The sequence below is a fragment of the Amphiprion ocellaris genome, chromosome 4 (genome assembly GCF_022539595.1).
Source record: "Amphiprion ocellaris isolate individual 3 ecotype Okinawa chromosome 4, ASM2253959v1, whole genome shotgun sequence".
NCBI lineage: Eukaryota > Metazoa > Chordata > Actinopteri > Pomacentridae > Amphiprion > Amphiprion ocellaris.
Genome location: NC_072769.1, coordinates 21,627,079 through 21,650,153, shown reverse-complemented (window position 1 = coordinate 21,650,153; position 23,075 = coordinate 21,627,079). Strand labels below are relative to the sequence as shown.

General features: G+C 40.3%; 1 protein-coding gene and 1 long non-coding RNA gene across 9 annotated transcripts in view; both read left to right on the top strand.

Moving 5' to 3' along the window:
- Positions 1-23,075, top strand: part of inpp4b (inositol polyphosphate-4-phosphatase type II B) — a 207,977-nt gene that overhangs the window by 171,199 nt on the left and 13,703 nt on the right. For all 8 annotated transcript variants that reach the window (XM_055010158.1, XM_055010157.1, XM_055010159.1 and 5 more), the window contains 4 exons: positions 12,640-12,963; positions 14,202-14,340; positions 20,892-21,064; positions 21,813-21,936. In XM_055010158.1, the coding sequence (XP_054866133.1) occupies positions 12,640-12,963; positions 14,202-14,340; positions 20,892-21,064; positions 21,813-21,936 (760 nt within the window). The remainder of the gene's footprint in view (positions 1-12,639; positions 12,964-14,201; positions 14,341-20,891; positions 21,065-21,812; positions 21,937-23,075) is intronic.
- On the top strand, positions 9-4,503 carry LOC129348780 (uncharacterized). The gene is made up of 2 exons (XR_008601474.1): positions 9-2,842; positions 4,126-4,503. It is a non-coding gene; the product is annotated as an uncharacterized LOC129348780 (long non-coding RNA).

Here is a 23,075-nt window from a genome sequence, read left to right as displayed (position 1 = left end):
GTGAGGCAGCACGACACCTTTCATCTACCTTCATTTCCATCTCAGCTGTCTCTTCACTTCTTTTATCCTCAAGCTGCGACAGTACACGAAGCATGGATCAAACGTATCTGGTGATCCCTCAGACAGGAGAGCCCTTTTAGCTTCAGTTTGACTGCAGGGATGAGTTCATTTAAACCCAAATTAAATTATTTATGAAGCGTTTCCCAGCTTATAACCATTAGTTTTACTGGTGGAATTTGAGGACTATATTGGTGGCCATATTGGCATAAACTGACTGCAGTCATTTTAAATACTCTCACAGGATTTCCTGACAACAGTGACTTGGTACCAGCCCTGATAACATCTGTCTGCTGGTTTGCTCATTGCAAACAAAAGCTGCGAAATTTAGAAATTCTCCAAACAAACTTTAAATCCAGCAGTTGTTCTGACACAGTTGCACACACACACACACGCACACACTAAACAGACAACCTCAGGAAAAATCCATAACTCATCATAAAAACGCCAAACTAACAAAAGTGAATAGCAGCATGGGGGTTTATGGAGTTGAGGCGTTTTTATCAGTATAATTAATGAATTACATCTGGTGCTGTCAGATTGCAATCTGTTGTGGGAGAGATTGTTTCTGCCACAGTGGAATAGAGCCCAATCAGCCTGCTTAATTGGTACATTCGCTCTGTCACCACTTGCTCTCATCCTTGATTAGACACACACTCACTGGCCAAGTAAACCACTGGCCTGGTCAGCACTAGCAGGGCTGCTCTCTGATTAAGATCTCAAGCTGTGTTTGTGTGTGTGTACATGTGTGAGGTTGAGGGTGATGGAAGTGTGAAAGTGTGTCTGTGTGTGTGTTTGCAAGGCAATGATCAAGTCACATCATTCTCTTCAAATCCCAAAGTCACCCATCATGAAAAGCAGCATGTGATTTACATACAAATACACACAGGGCTATAAGTGTGTTTGCATATATACACAGACTTGTGCTCACTTATTCACACATGTAGAAACTTGTGCACATAGCAATGCAGTTTTTCTGCAAAAGGCTTTAAGGTGCAATATGCAAGATAATGTAACAGTAATATAGCAGGAAACAGCTATCTGCTACTGGTGCAGTGGAAGAGACAATGAAGTCACACTGCTTCTGTATGTTGTTTATCGAGCTCCAGTATGTTTTTGTTTCTGTACATGCACATTACTGTCTGTTAGTGCATGTGAGTTTCTCCCTTTGAGACTGTTCTGTGTGCTTGTAAATAGATCAAAAGTGACTTCCCACACCGAGACACTACCGTCTACAGAATGTCCAAATATATCCAAAAAATAATGATGTAGACTACCGTTCAAAAATTTAGGGTCACTCAGGCAATTTCGTGTTTCCATGAAAACTCCCACTTTTATTCATGTGCTAACATAATTGCACAAGGGTTTTCTAATCATCAGTTAGCCTTTCAGCACCATTAGCTAACACAATGTAGCATTAGAACACAGGAGTGATGGTTGCTGGAAATGTTCCTCTGTATCCCTATGGAGATATTCCATTAAAAATCAGCCGTTTCCACCTAGAATAGTCATTTACCACATTAACAGTGTCTAGACTGTATTTCTGATTAATTTAATGTTATCTTCATAGAAAAAAGACATTTCTAAAGCCGCGATTCCACAAGCACCTACTCGGCGCGGTGTGGCTCTGCTTGTCTTTGTTTGCGAGCGTTTCCATATGGATTAGTGCACGGTCTCAGGCACGATTTTCCGTACCTTCTTGGCTGAGGTTCCAAGCGAGATGAAGTGAGCCGAGATGTGACGTCTACATAGTCCAGGCCACTGATTGGACAGGAGTGCAGGCCACTGATTGGACCAGGGAGTGACGACACACGAGAGCGACTCCAGCACGAAAACAAAACCGGCATTTAAAAAAAACTAAACAGCGACGGTGTGCATTGCTGTTCACGGAACTCTCTGTTCTTCATAATTTTAATATGACAGCCAGACCTGTACCGTGGGTGAATGAAGAGGTCGAGACTTTTCTGTCTTTGGTGGCGGACCAAAGAATACAGAGGGAGCTGGACGGAGAAAGTTTATCAGGAGGTCTCAGAGCGGATGGCCACCCACGTATACAGTAGACTGTATATAAAGAGGACAGAAGCAGTGTAGGGAGAAGCTGAAAAAGCTCAAAAGTAACTATCGGTCCACCAAGGACCACAGCGGCCGGCGTGGGTCAACCAGGAGGTGTTGGAAGAGGTTTAATAGAAGCTATTTACTGGCACTGCACCGGCGAGCAACAAGAGGGAGACTCAGCTGCTGCATTATTGGAGACGTTCGAGGACGGTGAGTGTTTTGTGACTTCAGGAAACTTTTACATCATCTATCCCATTGGTGGCGAGGTTCTTTTAAGCAAACAAGTATATTTAGAAAGTAACGTTGTTGTCTCCTGTAGCAGACGATAAGCTAGCTAGTTAGCCATCAGCGCTAGCTAGTTAGCCATCGGCGCTAGCTAGTAAGCCATCAGCGTTAGCTCCGTGCTTGTATTTCGTGCTGCTGTTTCTGACGTTTAGCTCTCAGAAGTTAATACACCAGTCAGCATGACGAACTAAGCTAGGTTTATTTTTTTTCACAAGTTACAATGTCGTGTTTTTCGTGTGCTTAGGGTGAGTGTTTATTTCTGTTCAAGAATCCTTTCCACGTACAAAGCCTACTCCACCTCCGTCGCGGAGCCCCCAGCTCCCCTGCCTCCTCTCCACTACCAGCAGCGGCTCCTCTCCAGCACCAGCTTCGACACCAGGACCAACTCGGACACCGACCCTGTCAACAGCAACCTCCAGCACGTAACAGCAACGTCTTATCACTGGTAAGACACGGTAAACAGAGAGCATGGTTGATTTTCACATTATTATTATTACTACAGGTGTAAATGCCTGCAAGCATGATCAGAACAGCGAGACCAATAACCAAGAATTCAGGCAGGTGTAAATGCAAACTGTGCAGCAGCCAGCTCAGGAACGCCTGATGAAAGCTACATGTAGCTACAGGGACACATAAACAGAACACATGCAGCTGCATTTTTTTTCCATTGACTTAACAAGCAAGTCACTCTAATTAATTTACTTTCTCGTGCAATGTAGTATTGCAACCATTCTTCTTATAGTCACTAGGTAGCTGTGAAACTGAATGACTGGATGAAAATATACATAGAAATAAGAAAACACAGCTGTTCTTAGCAACTCCAAAATGTGCACAGGATGAAATGAAGTTCACACCATGTTGTTTTTAGTTGTGGTGGAGGAGGTACTGTTTGTGCTTCGGTTAAAGTAAAGAGTGCCAGAAGTTTATTAAAGTATCAAAGACATGATCATGATTGAAAATCAATGGACGGGTGGCTAAACACATCACATCATAGCTGTGGAGTCCTTCAAGCTCCTGGGGACTAAAATCTCTCAGGACCTGCAGTGGGAGACAAACATCCACTTCATCCTGAAAAAGGCTCAGCAGAGGATGTATTTCCTATGACAGCTGAGGAGACATGACCTACCACAGGAGCTGTTGATCCAGTTCTACACTGCAGTCATCCAATCTGTCCTGTGTACCTCTGGATCAGCCACACAGCAGGACAGAAACAGACTACAGCCTATAGTATGGACTGCAGAAAACATCATCAGAGACCCCACTCACCTTGGACATTAAACTGTCTCCCCCCTCCCCTCTGGCAGGCGCTACAGATCCCTGTACACAGAAACCTCCAGACACAAAAACAGTTTCTTCCCCACTGCCATCACTCTAATAAACAGCTGAGCCATTCCTACACACCTGTACAATAGTCAGTATTCCTGTGGACATGTACAGTATTTTTTTCACCATGAACAGCATTCTCTGCTTTTGCACTACTGTGTTTATAGCAATTATCGTTTTGCTAATGTGTTTATTCCAGTCTAGCTGTAAATCTCTGTATATATTGTTTTATTTAATTTTGCTACTATTTCTTTTTCCTCCCTGTTCCTTTCTATAGTTTTATTTTTTATTATTCTCTTCCATATTCCTAGTGTGACACCAACAGCCGAAACCAAATTCCTTGTATGTAGTGTACTTACTTGGCCATTAGAGCTGATTCTGATCACTTTTCTGTCTTTGGTCTAGGCAAGAGGAAAAGGGGCAACAGAAAATTGGACCTTCCAAGCGTACTTGTGGAGATGCAGGCTGAGGAGGAGTGGAACCGTGCCCAGCATGATGAGAACATTTGGTTGCTCCTCAGCGAGGCAAGAGAGAATGAAGCGGCCTTGCAGTGGGAGGAGATGGCCCAGAATGCTGCCTTCAACCAGTCGTTCCTGGGTGTACTGGGGCAGCTGGTGCAGGTAGTGGGCAGCCAGCGAGTCCACCTCCCAGAGACTTGAGATTTAGTTGTATATAGTTTTACTTTTAGCCCTCCACTGTAGGAGAGGCCCACCACAGTTTGTACTTTGCACATTGTAAATAGTTTTGATTTTGCTGCTGACTAATAAACTATTTTGTGACTTATGTGATTGCATCATAACTTTTCATTTTGTCTGTTAAGACACTGGTAGGAAAAGAGTCAACAGTCTGAACCAAACAATTCTGTATTCCCTAATAATGCATTTGTGTTTAATGGGATTTAACATGTTTTAACACAAACTCCTTTATGGTTCATAATTCCGTTGACTGAATTACACCAAAGCAATACTGATTTATCTAACTGGAATATTCTTAAAACAGCTGTTTTAATGTTTTGGTGTTTAATTTGTCATGTAATCTTGCTAACCTTCACAAATAAAACAATAACAAACACATCTGCAAAAGGTACAAAAGTTTATGGGCCGAATTGCATTAAAGAAAACAATAGCGGTCCGGGGACAGACAAACAGAAGTATAACAAGAAGAATAACTTTTGCATGACACGTACTGCATCAGTGCATCCTGTACATCTCTGCCCTCCTCCTCTACACCTTGTGCCACTGCAGGCTCATGTGCTGCTGCTTCAGGTAAATCCCATGAAGTCTCATCAGAGAGCATCTGAAACACATACACAGCATACATATTTTAATACCTAATAGCGACAAACTGCAGCCATTACAGGGTCGTTCACAGGACTGATACACGATAGCTAGCGAACTAGCATTAGCTTACCTCATATGTCGTCTCGTTCATATCCTCTTGTCTTCGACTTGATACTGCTGTATCGCCTCCCAAACTCTCCTGAGTGTCTCCTGAGTGTTTCGACTCACCGCTCTCAGCTTTCTCCGACTTTTCTATTACTTTGAATCTGAGAGAAAGCCACAGACCCAGCGGTGTACCATCGCCTCCGTTATGTTGCGTTTGTGTCGCATACAAATGACGTTAGGGACTTTCGGCTCGCCGTGCTATGACGACTCCACCCACGATGAGGCTAAATGGAAAAACAACTAAACCGAGATGAGCCGCGTCAAATACAACAGTGGCGAGCCGCACCGCGCAGAGTAGGTACTTGTGGAATCGTGGCTTAAGTAACCCCCAACTTTTGTAGTGTACATTGGAAAAAGTTTTTTTTTTATTTTTTCAATATTCTGATTTATGTGCATTGTTTCATTTCAGTTCAGTGTGAGTCTCTACTGTTGTTTTAAGATGGTCCTCTGCTTCTCTTTCTCCACTCATGTCTGTTTTGCTCCACTCTTTGTGTCTGTTTCCACACATCAGTCCACTCCAGTCCGTCCACAAGTGGCGTCGGCCCATTTACGGGTCCAACAGCTGACCAAACATGAGCCGAGAGGAATGAAGTTAAGATAACATAACTTGAGCTGATGCTAACTAGGAACGTTCGATGAGTTTTGCGTTGCTAGTAGAGATTGATGGTTGAAGCTGGATTATTCTTTCATGGTTCCAGTCCAAACAGCCTTTCTGGTTGTAAATAACAGAAAGAGAGGTGCGACAGGTGGCCAAAGTGTACATTTGTTCTGGTATTAGGTGCTCATAGCTCTAAAACCTCTATAAGGATAGTTTGACATTTCTCCTATTTTCTTTTTAGGTGAAGGGTAGATGAAAAGATTGATTGAATATAAGTGGAATAAAAAATTTTGTGTACCATAGTACTGAGCAAGGCTGCACAGTGGCTTGGTGGTTAGCACCGTCACATCCCCGGTTTGCATCCTGGCCTGGGCCTAGGATCTTTCTGCATGGAGTTTGCATGTTCCCCCTGTGCATGTTCTCAGTATTTCCAGTATTTGCAACACGTTCCCATCTTTTCAGAATTCTTTGAATTTTTGTAAATGCTGCATGTGTGAGAAATTGTTGATGAAGGTGAGGTTTTCTTCATTTGCCTGTGTTTTGTGTGTGTTTTCTTTAGTCTTAGTAGCTGTCAGAGCCATCATAATATTTTGCAATATTTTTTTCCTCAAATATAAGAAAATTCATTTGCAGATTAGCTGATAGTGAAATTAAGTGTTACTGGTTGCCTAACAACATCCAACACCCTCTGGGTTTAGGCCTTTGATTTGTTAAAAAAAAAAAAAAAAAAAATACCCCCAACATACAGACAGACCGATATTCGCTATCCGTCCAACTGACATATAAATATATTTGGATGGATTTGTGAAAGCGTCTCTGCAGTGAGTGTTAAGTTTCTTCAATAACAGGAGTGAGTCACACCTTTAGAGAATCTGGGAAAGAAGAGACACCTCCAGAGAAAATCGGGATTTATAAATTTCTTTTTTTTTTCTTTTTTCCCCAAAGCTCAGCCTTTGACTCTTTCCTTCTCAGTTCAGACCACCTGTCTCCAGGCCTAATTCAGTATTTCACTTCAATACTTGCTGTGCACATTCTGATTAGCTTTGGACATGGCATATGTGCTGTTGCTTCTCTACATATGATAATGAATCTGTTGATGATGATAATAATAATGTCACTCTGATGATAATCAGAGTGAAAAGGCAATTACAACGCAGCGGTCCTTCCTCCAGCTGTGTCCTTGGACAAGTTAAGCAATACCGTTCAAAAGTTCGGGGTCACTTAGAAATGTCATTACTTTTTCAATGAAGATAACATTAAATTAAAGCTGCAAGCAGTTTGTGGCAGATTGGAGCATGTACAGGTTAGTTAAACAGCACTTCCTGTTTCATGGTGACCCACCCACCAGGTGTGAATCACTGTGAATGTATATCGGCCTATGTGTGCTATCAGTGTGATCACACATTTAAAGTTTGAGGCAGACCGGAACATGTACAGGCCAGTTACACAGCATTTCCTATGACATGGCAAACTGTCGAAATTCCATCAGCCCCCATTTCCACGCCCTCAGACTTATGCAGAACATTTTTATGATTATCCATGCCTGGTGTACATCCTGGCCAAATTTCAGCTCTGTTGAGGTTACCTTGTTTGAGTTTATAGCCTTTGAAAATGTGCAAAAATTGGTCCAAAATGTTCCAAAATATGTCACAAAATTCAAAATGGCCGACTTCTTCTTGTGTTTTAGATGTGGTTGTCAGTTACATTTTTGTGCGTCGTGATGAGTTACATCTGTCTACCAAATTTCATAGCTGTAGGTGACACTTCCTGGTCGTAGAGCCAGTTTGAAATTTTCCAGGTGGTGCTATTGAGCCATTTTGGCTCATACCTATACAAGTTCCATAAAATATAAAATTTTTCACTGCTTCTAATGTGTGTGCAAATTTTCACCCGTTTTCGAGTATTTTTAGGTATTCAAAATTGCAATTCAAAAAGCTGGAGAGAAAATAAAAAGAAGAAACCCATGGGTTTCAAGAGGGTCCTACACATCTTTGGTGCTTGGACCCTAATTAATCAGAAATCCAGTCTAGACATTGTTAATGTGGTAAATGACTATTCTAGCTGGAAATGGCTAATTTTCAATGGAATATCTACATAGAGGTACAGAGGAACATTTCCAGCAACCATCACTCCTGTGTTCTAATGCTACATTGTGTTAGCTAATGGTGCTGAAAGGCTAATTGATGATTAGAAAACCCTTGTGCAGTTATGTTAGCACATGAATAAAAGTGTGAGTTTTCATGGAAAACATGAAATTGTTTGATTAGACAATGAAAGGCCCCAAACTTTTGAACGGTAGTGTATGTCCACAATGTAATAGTTACCTGGACGAGCTGTGGGTCTGATTGTCTCTGCATGATTGTGTTAAATTATACTGTGTGTAACGGTCATGAATACAATAGTGAGTAAAAGTGCCCTCACAGCCTCGTGTTGTTGGACTCCGACCAGCTTTATCCATTCAGTCTCCCTCAACCTCTCAAGTGAAGTTGCATAAACTGAGAAAAATCTATTTTTGACACAGCCAAAATGTGCTCATCCTTCAGGGTAAAACCATTTGAAACCATTCGGGGTGAATAGATTCCTGCAGTTTTCTACTTTTTCAGATCAAATGTAACTTATTCTTTCATAGCTTAGGTGCACAGGAGCATTTTTCAGCACTCCTGCTCAGTGTAGATCACATCAGCAAGACAAGCAACACGATTTTCCCCAAGGGATTTTGAGCGGTTTTGGTCTTTTAAAACAGGTTGGTGTGGAAGAGTTACACCGAGGCATAGTTTTGCATGTGGAGGAGCAAAACTGCTTTGGCTTAGCCTTGGTGAGAAAATGAAGCTGTTGCTCACATTATCTGTATGGATCTTGCAGTACAGTGTATCATTACCCTTGCTATAGATTCTAATCTTAATGGGTACAAGCTCAGTTAAAGTCTTTTTTCTTTATAGGAATGTGTTTCAGTGATTTCTCGGTTGATTGATCTGCTTGATTTGGAATGTAGTCACTTCACTTTTATCTGCAAAAAAACCCCAAAAACGCCTGGACTGCTTTTATAAGAGAATAATTTCACTGTCATAAGAAGTAGCCGGCATAGTCGAATGACGTGCAAATATGACCCAGATTGTTATAAATCCAGTATGTGGCTTTGTTCGCTCATCTCAGGAAGTGAATAATACATGAACTCATAGATTGCAAATTAACACTGATGTCAGATAAGCAGAGTTCAATTTGAATATGAATTTACATTTAGAATCTCCATCTCCTGCTAAATGTTTTGATTACTGAATCCAGCACATGACACATTTTTTTAGTCATTTGGACATTTTCATCTTTAAAATGATGTTTACTTCACTGAATATGATTGAGTGCACAGAATAGCGTTCCAGCAGAGAGGCTTGTTCTCAGACAATTACACAAGTTGTCTTATCCATAGATTCTAACTCTCACATCATTTACTTACAGTAATGGATTTCATTTGGATCCATGCAAGGCAATTAAAATGGATATGAATTAAATACAATGGTGTTTTAAGTGTAGTTTCCTTTCCCTGCTCAAACATTAATCAAACGGCCCATTCACTCTGGATAGCAGCCTTTACATTTTTTAAATAGAGAGTGGAAAAGTTAAACCAGATGGATCAGTAAATGTGTGTTTTTCTTTATTAATGACTGAAACAGAAGAACGCTGTTTAAGATAGACTCTTTAAGACCGCAGTTTTATTTTTCAAGATGTAATGAGTCAGATTTGTAAAAAGCAGTCAAAGTAATAGAAGCAAACGATTCGTTTAATATGAAGGAATCGGTTTAAAGCGTAGAGCCGAGCAGCAATTCAGGACAGAGGATAGTTCACAATCTATAGTGTTGAAGATAGTAGTGTTGATGTTCAGTAAATCTTTAAACCAGATCTCGTGATCTTCCATTCGGCTTCATATGCCATTTATTTTAATGTTCCATGCCATTTTTTTTTTTTTTTTTTTTTAATCATTTTGTGTTTTATTTTGTATATTACTCCTGCTTTTACCCTGTTATAGCCAGGTTAGGCTCCAGGCCCCCTGTGACTGAGCCTATATAGTAAATGAGTGGATGGATGGATTTTCTAAACTCATGTCTAAACTGATATCAATTTAATTCAGTTAAATTTTATTTATATTGTGCAGATTCACAACATACGCTACCATTCAAAAGTTTGTCACTTAGAAATGTCCTTATTTTTGAAAGAAAAGCAGTTTTTTTAATGAAGATAACATTAAATGAATCAGAATTATAGTCTAGACATTGTTAATGTGGTAAATGACTATTCTAGCTGGAAACGGCTGATTTTTAATGGAATATCTACATAGGGGTACAGAGGAACATTTCCAGCAACCATCACTCCTGTGTTTTAATGCTACATTGTGTTAGCTAATGGTGTTGAAAGGCTGATTGATGATTAGAAAACCCTTGTGTATTATGTTAGCACATGAATAAAAGTGTGAGTTTTCATGGAAAACAGGAAATTGTCTGGGTGACCCCAAACTTTTGAACTGTATTGTATGATTCACCCTCTTCTCAACGCACCATGTTTAGAACCCTTCAAGAAGTAATAATCATCTTTTTCAGGCTTCTGATTTGCCATTATGGTTTTCTGGTTGGGGCTAATTTGCCACCTGTCGGCTGGCAAAGGTGTTGACAGCAGTTCAGTGGTGTTTTTGCGTTTTCATATGGATGAGGTTATTTCTGCAAAACAGCGCTAGTGTGGACCAGTTTCTTTTTTTTGAGAATGGAGGAGAACAAACCCTGCGCTTGTGTTTCCATCTCTTGGTGCCAGTTCGTCTTTGTACCCAGTGTATAGCGCTCCAGCCTTTTTTCGTTACGTTTGATATTTTTGATCTCTGCCTGTTTGTTTTTCTGGACCTCGCCTTCGTCTCCGCCTTGTCAGATTCTGTCCCTTGATCCTCCCTGCATACCGATCCCTTCATGCAAGACTGTTTTTGACCTTAATCCTATCTTTGAGTCGTGCTATTGAGTCCTCTCGCCCGTTTATTCTCCAGCCGCTACAGAACTGACTATGCTGAATCATCATTATGTCTCACTGGGTCAGGAGCTTGTAGGCGTGAATTGCCCCTCGCTGAAAGTTTTCTCAAGTTACCATTTAAGCTTAATGAAAAGCCACAAAAGTGATCCTGATTTTGTGAAAAGCAAGTTGTTAAGCTCATAAACAGCGTTGTGTTAATGCTGCGTTCAGTGCAGTGATGGGTGGTGACTGAATTACTGTGAGTCTCTCACTGGAACTGAATGAAATAATTTGATCAACAAAGTGAACTGTAATTTCCACACCTCAGTTAAATCTCACAGAACATTTCCATGTGCGGACAGATCATAAGTGAAATGTGGCGATGTCAAAGTGGAAAGTGGAAGATCAGAGCAGGAGGACCTTGGTTAAAGTCATAGATGGAGGAATAAATGTGTTAAACAGGGTTACGGTTGGGGTCATGTCTTTGGGTTAAATTAAGCAGCGCTGGCCTACTGAGCTGAAGAGTGGTGTGTGAGTGTTTGTGTGGAGGTTTTTAATGAAGTTAGACCTGGTTGGCGTGGTTGTCTTCCACCTGGAGGCCCCGGTTCGAATCCCGCTGGGAACAAGCTGTTGTGTGTCTTCTTTTTTTGGTTTGTGATGGTGGATGTGAATCTATTGCCGGGCCAGACTGTTGTCCTGTTGTGATTGGGTGTAGCTCAGTTGGTTGGGTTGGGTGCTTCCAAGCTGGAGTCTCTGATTTGAGTCCTGCCGGTGACAGGTCCGAGGTCAGGCTGTGGATTTTGTGCTTTCTTTGCTGGCTATGGTAGTGAGGAGATTGGTTATGTGAGTCACTCTGCTGTTGTAGTGTGTTGTAGCTCACCTGGTTGGGCTGGCTGCTTTAACACTGGAGCATCGGTTCACATCCTTCTTTTTGCTTTGTGGTGGTGGTTAATCACCTGGGTCAGGGTTAGGGTTAGTGGTAATTGAATAGTTGGTTGAAGAATGGATTATCACACAAATGACAGTCAGAAAAGTGAAAATGACTTCTTTGTCAAAACAAACAAAAGGTCATTTACACATACAGTTATAAAAGGGTCACAAGTTGACATTGTTTCATTTCAAAGAGGTCACAAACCAACAACAAAAACCGTACTGAATCACTTAACTATAACATCGACACAAAGCTTTTCTCTTACTGGCACGGCCTTGGGCTCCTCTTCACAGTTATCTACTTCTTTGCTGACAAGGCAGTCTCAGTAAGTTCACTACTCAGCCCACGTCAGGGAGGTAGGAGCAGGAAAAAAAGTTGTTTGTGTGGCAAATATATGTATATAATGACCTTGTGGTTTTCTTTTCATGGATGACCTGGCTTATGTGTTTTGTTAGACTGCATTTTCTCTGGTAATAGAATTGCTTATTGCCATGCTAACTCAATTACTCTTTAGAGCCCTTATCATTTCTTACACCGTGCCGGCAGAGAGTGGAGGCTCTTTGGTACTGGGATCATCATCAACTTACAGTAGCTGCTGAATTTCAGATCAAAGGAGGTGTGCTCCTCGGAGAAGCAGGCTGGAGGAGGAGTAATTGAATTGTTTGTTGTTTGTCGCTGTTTTTTTTTTTTTTTGCACACCGGCTATGCTGCAGTAATGGAGAGCGGCTCCTTTATGGTGAAGGAGAGTGTTCGTATTCCTTGTTTCTTTTTCCTTCCACCGTAAATTGTTAGTTCATTTCCACCTTTATCTTCCTCCCCCTAGCCGATGTGACAGTCTCTCTCTGTCTCATTCACTTGCTCAGTCTCTTTTTGTCTTTTCAGCCCTTAGATTTTTATTTGATGCCCTGTCCCCCAGAAGCTTTCAGGATCTGTCTCCTTTCCAATCTCTCCTTTTGCTACAGACAGAACAATTTGTTCACACACTTAAGGATGAATTGGTCAAGAGTGCACTGCTAGCGTTGCATGCAGCCCAGCCGGGGTTCGTCTCCAAGAACCAGAAGCAGACCCCAGTGCCGGGGAAACACCAAGGCCAGGGCGGTGACCAGAATCAGAGTCCGGTCCAGGGACTCCCAGGCCACAGTCCAGCCGCATCCGTCACCGAGAGCACAGTGGTGTGTAACAATGTGGAGGGATCACAAACCATGACTGGGGGAGAAGGTGGGCTTTTGCAGCCGAAGCACCAAGACTCCATACCGCACCATAAAGAGTATGACGAGGAGGAATGGGTAAGTGTGGCTGCTTTTCTAAGTCGTACAGAAGATTTCAAAACTGTGACTTCTTAAGGTTTATTTTTAACCCTTAGATGCATGAGTGATTGGACCCTGCACTCTTCCATAAATGTGTCAAAAATGACCCACATAAGAATCAATGTGTTTTTATGTCGTTTTGGTTCAGAATAATCATTTGTATCATTGTTTGTATTATATTTTTGTCCACACAAGAATGATTTCATGTTTGAAATGTGTTTATTTTTCACTTTATAACAGATTTTGAACATTTTTCCTAGGATTGGAAAAGAAGAATATTACACAGAACATCAATAGAAGAATGTCAACGTCCATTTTGTCGACATTTTTCCACTCTTTTCCTCCAAATTTGTGTGCTTTATCACCTCCGTATGATATTAACAGTGACAAAGAGCTTGGGGTATTAATACAGATATTACAATTTCTTTAAAAATATAAAAGGTAACTTAAAAATTTCAATGGAATTATATCAAGAACATGTTTTTTTCTGGAATATGAAATGATAAAAACTTTTCATTACAAAGATATTGCAAGGAAACAACCTCACCGCGTCACTTTTAACCCACTTATGCATCTCAAGGTTAAAGTAGGAATTAAACTGAGATTTGTACAGCTGCTCCTAAGTGGATCAAACATTATTAAGTAGAAATAAGCTATTACTGCATTACAGATATGCCATTGTTATGGCAAATAATTTCAGTTACTCACAAAATTAGATCACATACCAAATAAATTTTTTTTTTTTTTTTAAACTCTTTTTTTGTGTGTATTTTACTCAAAGTTTATTAAATATTCCAACATGGCAAACTGACTGCACAAGGTAATTATTTGGTGTCTTTGAATCTAAGCCAAGACATGTTCAAAGCATATTTTTGAAGCAGGAAAGACTAAAATACACACACCGTCTCTTAAGCAGTCACACACAGAGAGGGGAAAAAAGCATCTATTCATCAGTGAGCACTTGGAGCTCAGGACAAGAAAGAGAAAGCTGAAAACAATGGAAATGCTTGGAGGGTAATCTCAGAATATCCATACAGCAATTTCCTTTTGACCTTTTGAACATAAAGCCAGTTCTGACTGTGCAAAGAAACACCTTTATGCTTTGTTTTTTGGTTTCCTTTCATCACGCAATCTCAAGCTGGGACAGTGTGAGGACAACACAGATGTAATCAGTGAAGCTGATCTGACTGCTGATTGTTTTTCTTCGGTTCCTTCAGGACAGGGTTTGGGCTAACGTGGCCAAATGTCTCAACTGTGTAATCGCCATGGTGGATAAACTGCAGGAGGAAGACAGCAGCAAGCAGGAGTCGGTCCCTGAGCAGCAGCTGGCTGACGTCATCACCTCACACAATCCAGGTAAATGACTTCTCTTTCAGTTTGTTCAGCTTAACAATTTCAAAGCCAATTTATGGCTGTGCATTGAGAAATAAAACTTCATTTGGCTGGTCAGGATTTTAATTTGGAAACCACTACGACCACTGGACAGTAAGATTACTTGTCATCATAGTTGTAGCTCAGTAAATGAGAGTTTTTGTGCACTGTGTTTTAATTGTTATCCATCCATCCATTTTTTAAAGTGCTGATCCTGTGTGTCACGGGAGAGGAACATTTAGTTTCTACTTGCCTCTTAGAAATTAAACTTCTGAAATTGTTGTTTTTAAGGAACAACTAGAAGGTAGAAACTAGAAAATACCCCCCTAAAAATGATTCTTCCATTCATTTAAGTCCTCTTTACTGGACATTTGTTTTTGATTGATATCTTTTGACTCATTTGAGCTACCCTATTAAATCTTGATGTGCTCTGTAAAGGACATCCCGGCATTTCCAATCATATCTCGTGATTAGGTGGGATGGGGGGAACTTTGTTTTCATGTTGAGACAGAACGCAGGCCTCCTGACTGCTAAGAGTTTAATTTATGTTCGTGTTCGGTTCATTTTAGTTTCTTAACCTTCCTGTTGGGTTCAACAAAAACGTTCCTGGGTCATCTTTAATTATCCAAAAGTTTCAGAAACTAAAAAATCCCAATAAACATTATCTATATCTCATTATTAACTCCATTATCAACCATTTCTATCAACATTTAGTCCAGTGGAGTTCTTCACCTCTCCAGATCATAGGTCAATGAGGATAAGGATTGGCGAGTGGAGCGGACAAATATGTCATCACGTGGCACTATAAGATGGCTTTATTTACATTCTCTGGTTGTATGCCACCTTGGATTGTGCTACATTCTGTAACTTGTTGCCCTTCATTATGGCTCCCAAGTTTAAGTCAGACTCTTCTGATGACAGTGCTTCAACGAAAAGGAAAACCATCTCCGTGGAAGTGAAATTAGATATAATAAAACGCTCAAGCTGTAAAAACAGGGCAACATATTCTGTTATCTTCTTGTAAAATGACTCATACATGCATGAAAGTCATTGGTATTCATGACTTTTCCGAAGAACTGATTGATATTGTGATGTGCGGAATGGCTTTGGTTACATTTTCGCTGGAGTTCCAACTTACGGCGAAAATTGACTTATGTCACGCCGTAGGAACGGAACTCCAGCATAAATTGAGGACCTCCTATATGTAAAATGAACCATTTTCATTTTATACGTCGATTACATGTATTAAGCCAAGCAGAAAAAGTTTCATACTGAAAAAATGATTTTAACTATTTATTTTTGGGTTTTTTTTTACCTTAAAATGGGTCAATTTGACCCTCATCATAACAGGAGGTTAAAGTTTCAGTAGAAAGTGGATTGACATTTTTGTTTTCTTGTCAGCCTGTTTTGATTTTGAAGTGTCGCTGTTTTTTTTGTTTTGTTTTGTTTTACAGTAAAATCATTCTGTTGTCCACCAGTTTCCAAAGCCAACCTAATGCCTCCCTACTAAACCTGAGAAATCCAAACACCACCTCTGCAGTCTACCATGTGCAACATGTAGAATGAATTAGCCTAAAACAGGTGACAAAACAAGGTGTTTGTCACTGTTTTTCAGAAAGTTTAGTCTCCAAAACGGTACTACATGCCTTAATATGTAGAAATTAGCACTGTTTTTTCCTTGAACATTATTTGGACATCATTCTGCAAAACTTTAAACTTCACTCAACAAATGTGTCACAATTAAGTCCTGTGAGCCCATTTTTTATTTATATTGTTATTAAGCGGTGTGTAGATAATAGATGTATGTCCTAGCTGACAGAGGAGAAGAAGCTGGGCAGCAGTCCATCGCATTGTTTTTGACTTTATATGTGGCACAATGGAGAATTGGATTTAACCAGTGCATTATTATCAGTGGCTACATGTGGGACTTATCTCAGATCTCCCGTTAGTTCCATCACAAAACTGCAGTTAGTTTTAGATTAAGAAGCAATTTTCAGCCAAAAGAATAAGAGAAAATAAACTAAATGCTCGGGCTACACAGCGGCTTGGTGGTTAGCACTTTTGCTTTACAGATAGAAGATCAGGTCCGGCCTTCCTGGAGTCTTTCTGCATGGAGTTTGCATGTTCTCCGTGTGCATACATGGGTTTTCTCTGGGTTCTCCAGCTTCCTCCCACAGTCCAAAAACATGCTGAGGTTAATTGATGATTCTAAATTGTGCATAGGTGTGAGTGTGATTGTTTGTCTCTCTGTGTGGCCCTGTGATAGTCAGCTGGGATAGACTCCAACCCTCCGCGACCCTAATGATGATTAAGCAGTGTATAGATAGTGATTGGATGAATGGAAACTAAATGCTCGATTTTCACTGCGAGAATTAACAGTGAGCCGTTTCAGGGCGTCTTCAGCCCGAACTGAAAAAAGTGACACAGTATTCACTTCCACCATGCAGGCTCCCTGTTGTTCAAGCATTAGGAGAGGAGAAACTTAAACTGTTGCCAGAGAAGTGGATGAAAGCTGCATTTGATATGCAGAGCCATTCACTGTTGACCACAAGCTGCCCAGTCTTCCCTTACGTCCAGTGAAATCCTGCCTCAAGCTTGTGTTCAGACAAGTGCCCAGGCTACTGCAGCGGCCAACTGGCAGACCGAGCAGCGGCATTAGTCTGTCTGTGTGTGTGTGTGTGTGTGTGTGTGTGTGTGTGTGTGTGTGTGTGTGTCTGTCTGTCTGTCTGTCTGTCTGTCACTCTGAGGCATCTGTGGATGTGTTTTTGTGTCTCCAGTATGTGTGTCTTTCTATCCAAGTGAGCCAGCAGGTAAGAACAAGGCCACCCGCCCGGTGTGCAGCCTGAAAGATAAGCTCAACCCCCAGAGCACCTTTATTAAGACGCTGAACAGGCTCAGAGCAAGTGGTCATCTGCCTGTCTAAATACAAACATGGGCAGAATAATGAGAGAGGCTTTATCTTCCTGTGGAGACCACTGAATCCCGGGTTTTTGATGACAAGGCGTAGTGGGGGTTTGGATGTTTGGACAGGTGGGCCGGTGAGGAGATGACAGCTGGAGTTCTGTTTCCTCCTTCTCTGTGTGGAGGCGGTATTTGCAGAATGAGATAAGACATGATTTTTCTGACAAGGCAAGGGCAAGGCTGATGCGCTGCACATTCTGGGTCGCATCCAACTCCGTGCGTATGTGTTTGTCCACACTGATTCACTCGTCCAGCCCAAGAACTTTTCAATATGTTGCAGCTGAGCAGAAAGCTCACCTTGGACAATATTAAACCAACAGTGCCCCCTGCTGGCCGTGGAAAACATCAGATTCACCAGAAACCTGGTGTGAACAGAGCTTTATAGCTGTGTCCCAAATGCTACACAATGTTGCTCAGCAGTTTTAGTGCATATATGTGTACACTAGCGTTCAGAAGTTTGGGGTCACTCAGAAATGTCCTTAGTTTTGAAAGAAAAGCTGTTTTTTTCAATGATTTATAGCTAACTCATAGCTTCATGAGATATTCCCTGGCTGAGTGCTTAATATTTCCAGCTGACCTGCATTAGAAGGAGAATCTTCTAAAATGGTCTTGAATATGCTCCTGATGGAGGAATTCTAAAAAAAAATGATATATGCAGCACATGTAAGCAAAAAGCAACACTGTCATTGTGAGAGAAGGAAAAATTGAGATCGGACTGTTATTTCATCCTAATATCAACCATATTTGTCTGTCTGTATTGACAACATTTACTCTTACCCACTAGCAGTTTTGTGGTATTTCTTTGCTTTTGTCAAATTTTTGCCCACTGATGGCTTATTTTCCAGTGAGATATAAAACCCTGCACTTGTATGAAAACAGCACAACTGACAAGAAGCAAATAGAGCAATAAAAAGGCTTTTGTGTAGCATAACAAAGTTCTAATGCCATACACCTTTGAAAAAATTGAAGGAACCTGGAATCGACATGTACAACATTTATTTCCAAGAGCCCATAGGTGTTACCAATCTAGAAAAAATGAGGACTACATTGGATAAATTCTTACTGCTTTCACTTTTAATTTGCCTGCACATTTGTTTCTATCTACACTGCTGTTCAAAAGTTTGGGGTCAGTTAGAAATGTCCTTATTTTTGAAAGAAAAGCAATTATTTTCTATGAAGATAACATTAAATTTGTCAGAAATACAGTCTAGACATTGTTAATGTGGTAAATGACTATTCTAGCTGGAAACAGCTGATTTTTAATGGAATATCTCCATAGAGGTACAGAGGAACATTTCCAGCAACCATCACTCCTGTGTTCTAATGCTACATTGTGTTAACTAATGGTGTTGAAAGGCTAATTGATGATTAGAAAACCCTTGTGCAATTATGTTAGCACATGAATGAAAGTGTGAGTGTGAATTGTCTGGGTGACCCCAAACTTTTGAATGGTAATGTATACAGAATGCACTGCATTTAAATATAAATACATCTGTGTAAAACAAATGTAACAAGTTGAATTAGACTTTTGAAACTTAAGAAAAGATTACATCACCGAAACACTGTTCCGATATGTCAATATGTTTGTACATCACCCTTTTACTAGGTGCCTTTTGGACCATACTTGGCTTCTAAACCACTTGCCATGTTACAAATCAAGCTTTTGCCTGAAACTGAAATAATTTTTCTGCATATGAATTTAGAAACCTCTTTCTAGTGTCAAATCCTGAGCATACATCATTCTGCAGAGTGAGGATCAAACATCGAAGAGAAGTGAAACTGACCAAAACACATTTTTCTGAGTGGAGGGAAGCTTTCACTGTGATGCAATGATTGCTGTTGAAACAGGATGTCTGATGTGAACGCAGAGAGAGATCGCTCTGAACTACTTATTACATTCAGCTGTTTGTTTTAGCTAATTATTTCAGCCTGTCTCATTTCTAACTAGGTTTTATGCGTTCATGTGCATCATGTGAGATGACTGATGTTTATTGGGTATTGTACATCAGTAAAGACCATACCAATTTGTTATCCTCTTTGAACGTTTTACTGCTTATGGCTGTATTTTACATTCAAATAGATGAGTTAGCTAGTTTTGGTTGAGCTGATTAGTTGATGTAACTAGCTGAGTGGAGCTGTACCATCTTGGTACAACAGGTTGGTCAGAAGTATTCACTGTATACTGTATACTATCAAAATACATTGATTGAACATTTATGTAAGATTTTTTAATGTTTCATCATGCTTAGCTGATCCATTTCTTTTATATATATATATATATATATATATATATATATATATATATATATATACATATATATGGCTGTATATTTAACAATTTGAGGGACCTTAATTTTTGTGTTCACCTTTGAAATATGTTTTAAAAATAAATTTTCATCATCTACATGGTTTTTCAATGGCCAGATCAGTGTACACAGTGCACAGGAAGGATGAAAAGTGCAAACAGTTGGAAGGTTCATTGAAATAAGTGACTGCAAAAGGAGCTGTAGGTATCTTGGTCAGCATTAGAATTTAGTGTGGCAGAGGAGAGACCTCATCATTTGAAGCATAAATGTAAACACTACTTAATCTAGCTGTGACTTCATAGATCTGCACATCCATCCATCCATCATCTATACACCTCTTAATCCTCATAAAGGTCGCCGGGGGCTGGAGTCTATCCCAGCTGACTTAGGGTGAAGGCAGGAGACACCTGGACAGGTCACCAGTCTATCGCAGGGCTACATATAGAGACAAACAATCACACTCACATTCACACCTTCAGACTATTTAGAATCACTAATTAACCTCAGCATATTTTTGGGCTGTGGGAGGAAGCCAGAGATCCTGGAGAAAACCCACATGTGCACAGGGAGAACATGCAAACTCCATGCAGAAAGACCCTGGAAAGGCCGGGATGCAAACCGGGGATCTTCTAGCTGCAAGGAGACAGTGCTGACCACCAAGCCACTGTGCAGCCCGAGACCTCATCATTTGAAACATAAATGTGAACAAGTTATTTGAACCAGACACTCTCCAAACTGCATATGTTTAAGTCAGCAACGAAAGTGAACATTTAACGTGGCTGAAGCTGAAACATCCGTAAAGCCGTCCACATGGATTTCTGAATTAATAGATGGGTCTTACAGCTTCTGTTTTTCACAGCTGTTTCATACTGTATGTAAACCTTCGTTAAATGCCTGCTGCTGTCTGAAGGCAGCATGACACATATGTTAAGAAATCTGCAGCCTCTGATTTGAGATGTGCCATGCCAAATCACAGTCCCATTACGCACATCCGTCCACTCATTAAATGACACCAGGCTGCTACAGAACAACCACACACCTCTGCTCATATCACGCTGACACATCACAACTTGGTAATTATGCTGGAGATGTCAGATTACCACTCATTCATTCTATTATTCTGTTATGTTCACGCTAAAGTGCATTTTTGTGGTTGTGTGGTTTTCCCTTTTTTGCTTTCCAAGGAAACTGGAGCTTCTGACTACTTTCACCTCACAGATAAATTATTTGTTGTGACTCAGAAGTGTCCCATCCCATTTGTCTCTGCAGGTGACTGGAGGGAGCAGTTGTGTCCTCTGGTGACCAGGTTAAAGGAGTGTGTGATGGAGGTGGCGGAGAAGGCGAAGAGAGCCATGACCTTTGTGCTCCTGCAGGAGGCAGCCTGCAGCATTCCACAGGGTTTCCTCCTCCAGCAGAGAAGAGACGTGGTCTTCAGTCAGGCAGTAGGTGGCTGCAGTAAACAACTCTTTACAAGTCCTCTGGAGGACGTGAAGTCAGCTCAGTGATTTATTTGTTTTTGTTCATCTGAGGTGAACGTTTTTCCTCCTTTTCTCTTGTTTTAAGGAGATCTATAAACAGCCCTAGTAAATTTTTTATATGTTCACAATATCACTCACACAGTGGCTAATCTTTCACCTTCTTGATGTCAGCACAATGCTTGAACATTTTTCAATTTAGCTAGTTGGGCTGTAAAGCAGATCGTCTTCTAAATGTCATAATTTATTCATTCGCTGACATAATTGCACAAGGGTTTTCTAATCATCAATTAGCCTTTCAACACCATTAACTAACACAATGTAGCATTAGAACACAGGAGTGATGGTTGCTGGAAATGTTCCTCTGTACCCCTATGTAGATATTCCATTAAAAATCAGCTGTTTCCAGCTAAAATAGTCATTTACCATGTTAACAATGTCTAGACTGGATTTATGATTCATTTAATGTTATCTTCATTGGGGGGAAAAAAAGCTTTTCTTTCAAAAATAAGGACATTTCTAAGTGACCCCAAACTTTTGAACGGTAGTGTAAGTGCATATTATCTGCTGCTTACTTGTTTGTGGCGAGAATAACTTAGAACAGATAGCGCTCACGTTTGTGTGTGTGTGTGTGTGTGTGTGTGTGTGTGTGTGTGTGTGTGTGTGTGTGTGTGTGTGTGTGTGTGTGTGTGTGTGTGTGCCTGCATTTTAACAGCTGGCAGCCTTGGCCTGTGGTTTCGTCATGAGGTTGTACGCAGGAATGCAAGACAAAGGCTTCCTGAGGCAGCTCCACCTCGTTGGCCTGGTGGCCCAGTTTGAGAGCCTGCTCAGCACCTACAGTGAGTAAATCACAACTGGTAATCTCAAAACCTCAACTGAATGTCACTTCTTCTGAAGTCCCAAGTCATGAGACAGAGTCTAAGACTTGACCATGTTCAAATGTCCAAAAAGCTTCTTTAAAGATCTTCAAAAAATCACCAGGAGGAGGATTTATTGTCAACAGAAAACCCAGGAATAGTTCTTAGCAATGATAACACCACAATAAAAAAAAAAAAAAAAAAAAACAGATATACTGAGCTGTGCATCGTCTTTCATGCTGTGAGAGTTGATCATTTTCTCAACACCTATAGGGCGTATTTTTGGAGAGATAGTTCTGACACCATTATAATTTGACTGATGGAAACAGTCAGAAGAATTAGTCTCATGCTGATAATATGCATAACAGGGTTGCATGAGGTAGAGTGAGACATTCAGTCTGATAATGTTATGAAAATAATAAAATAGAAGCGAGGACATAGCTTTGCCCATTCTTTAGGAAAACTGTTTGATGATGTTAATTCCAGCATTTCATGTGATTCACTGTTTTCTTCTTCTACCAGCTAAAAAGGTTATACTAACAGGGTTGTTGTGGGACACACGTTCTATGAATAATAATTATTATTTAAAATATTGTGTTGATTAAAAAAAAACATTCCCACAATTACAAGAGACATCTATGAAAAAAACATCAAAAAATAAAGAGATTTAAATTTAATTTTTACTGTTTTTTTTGAGATTCAATTTGGTCATCAGGGAGGTGGGACAAGAGAAAAATGCTATTTTAAGGGGAACTCCAGACTTATTTGTTGTTTTAAACATTAGGTTATCATTAGGTCATGTTTTACAGAGAACATGCCCAGACATGTTCCCACTCTGCCCTATTATTTTGTGACAGATTTCATGCATATTATACCATTATGTATTGTTAAGTTTGTTATACATTTTTAACAGTTATATGGCCTTAACTATACACCATTATGTTTTGAGTACTCCATATTTCAATTTTCTACTAATTCTGATCTGTCTTTACACCAAAAATACGTTTTAGTTTATGATTTTCCAGCTGTGTGTCCTCCACAGACACACCATACCATCAGAACATCAGTCATTACTAGAATATTCATCATTATGTATTTTTTTTTTTTTTTTACATGTTTTA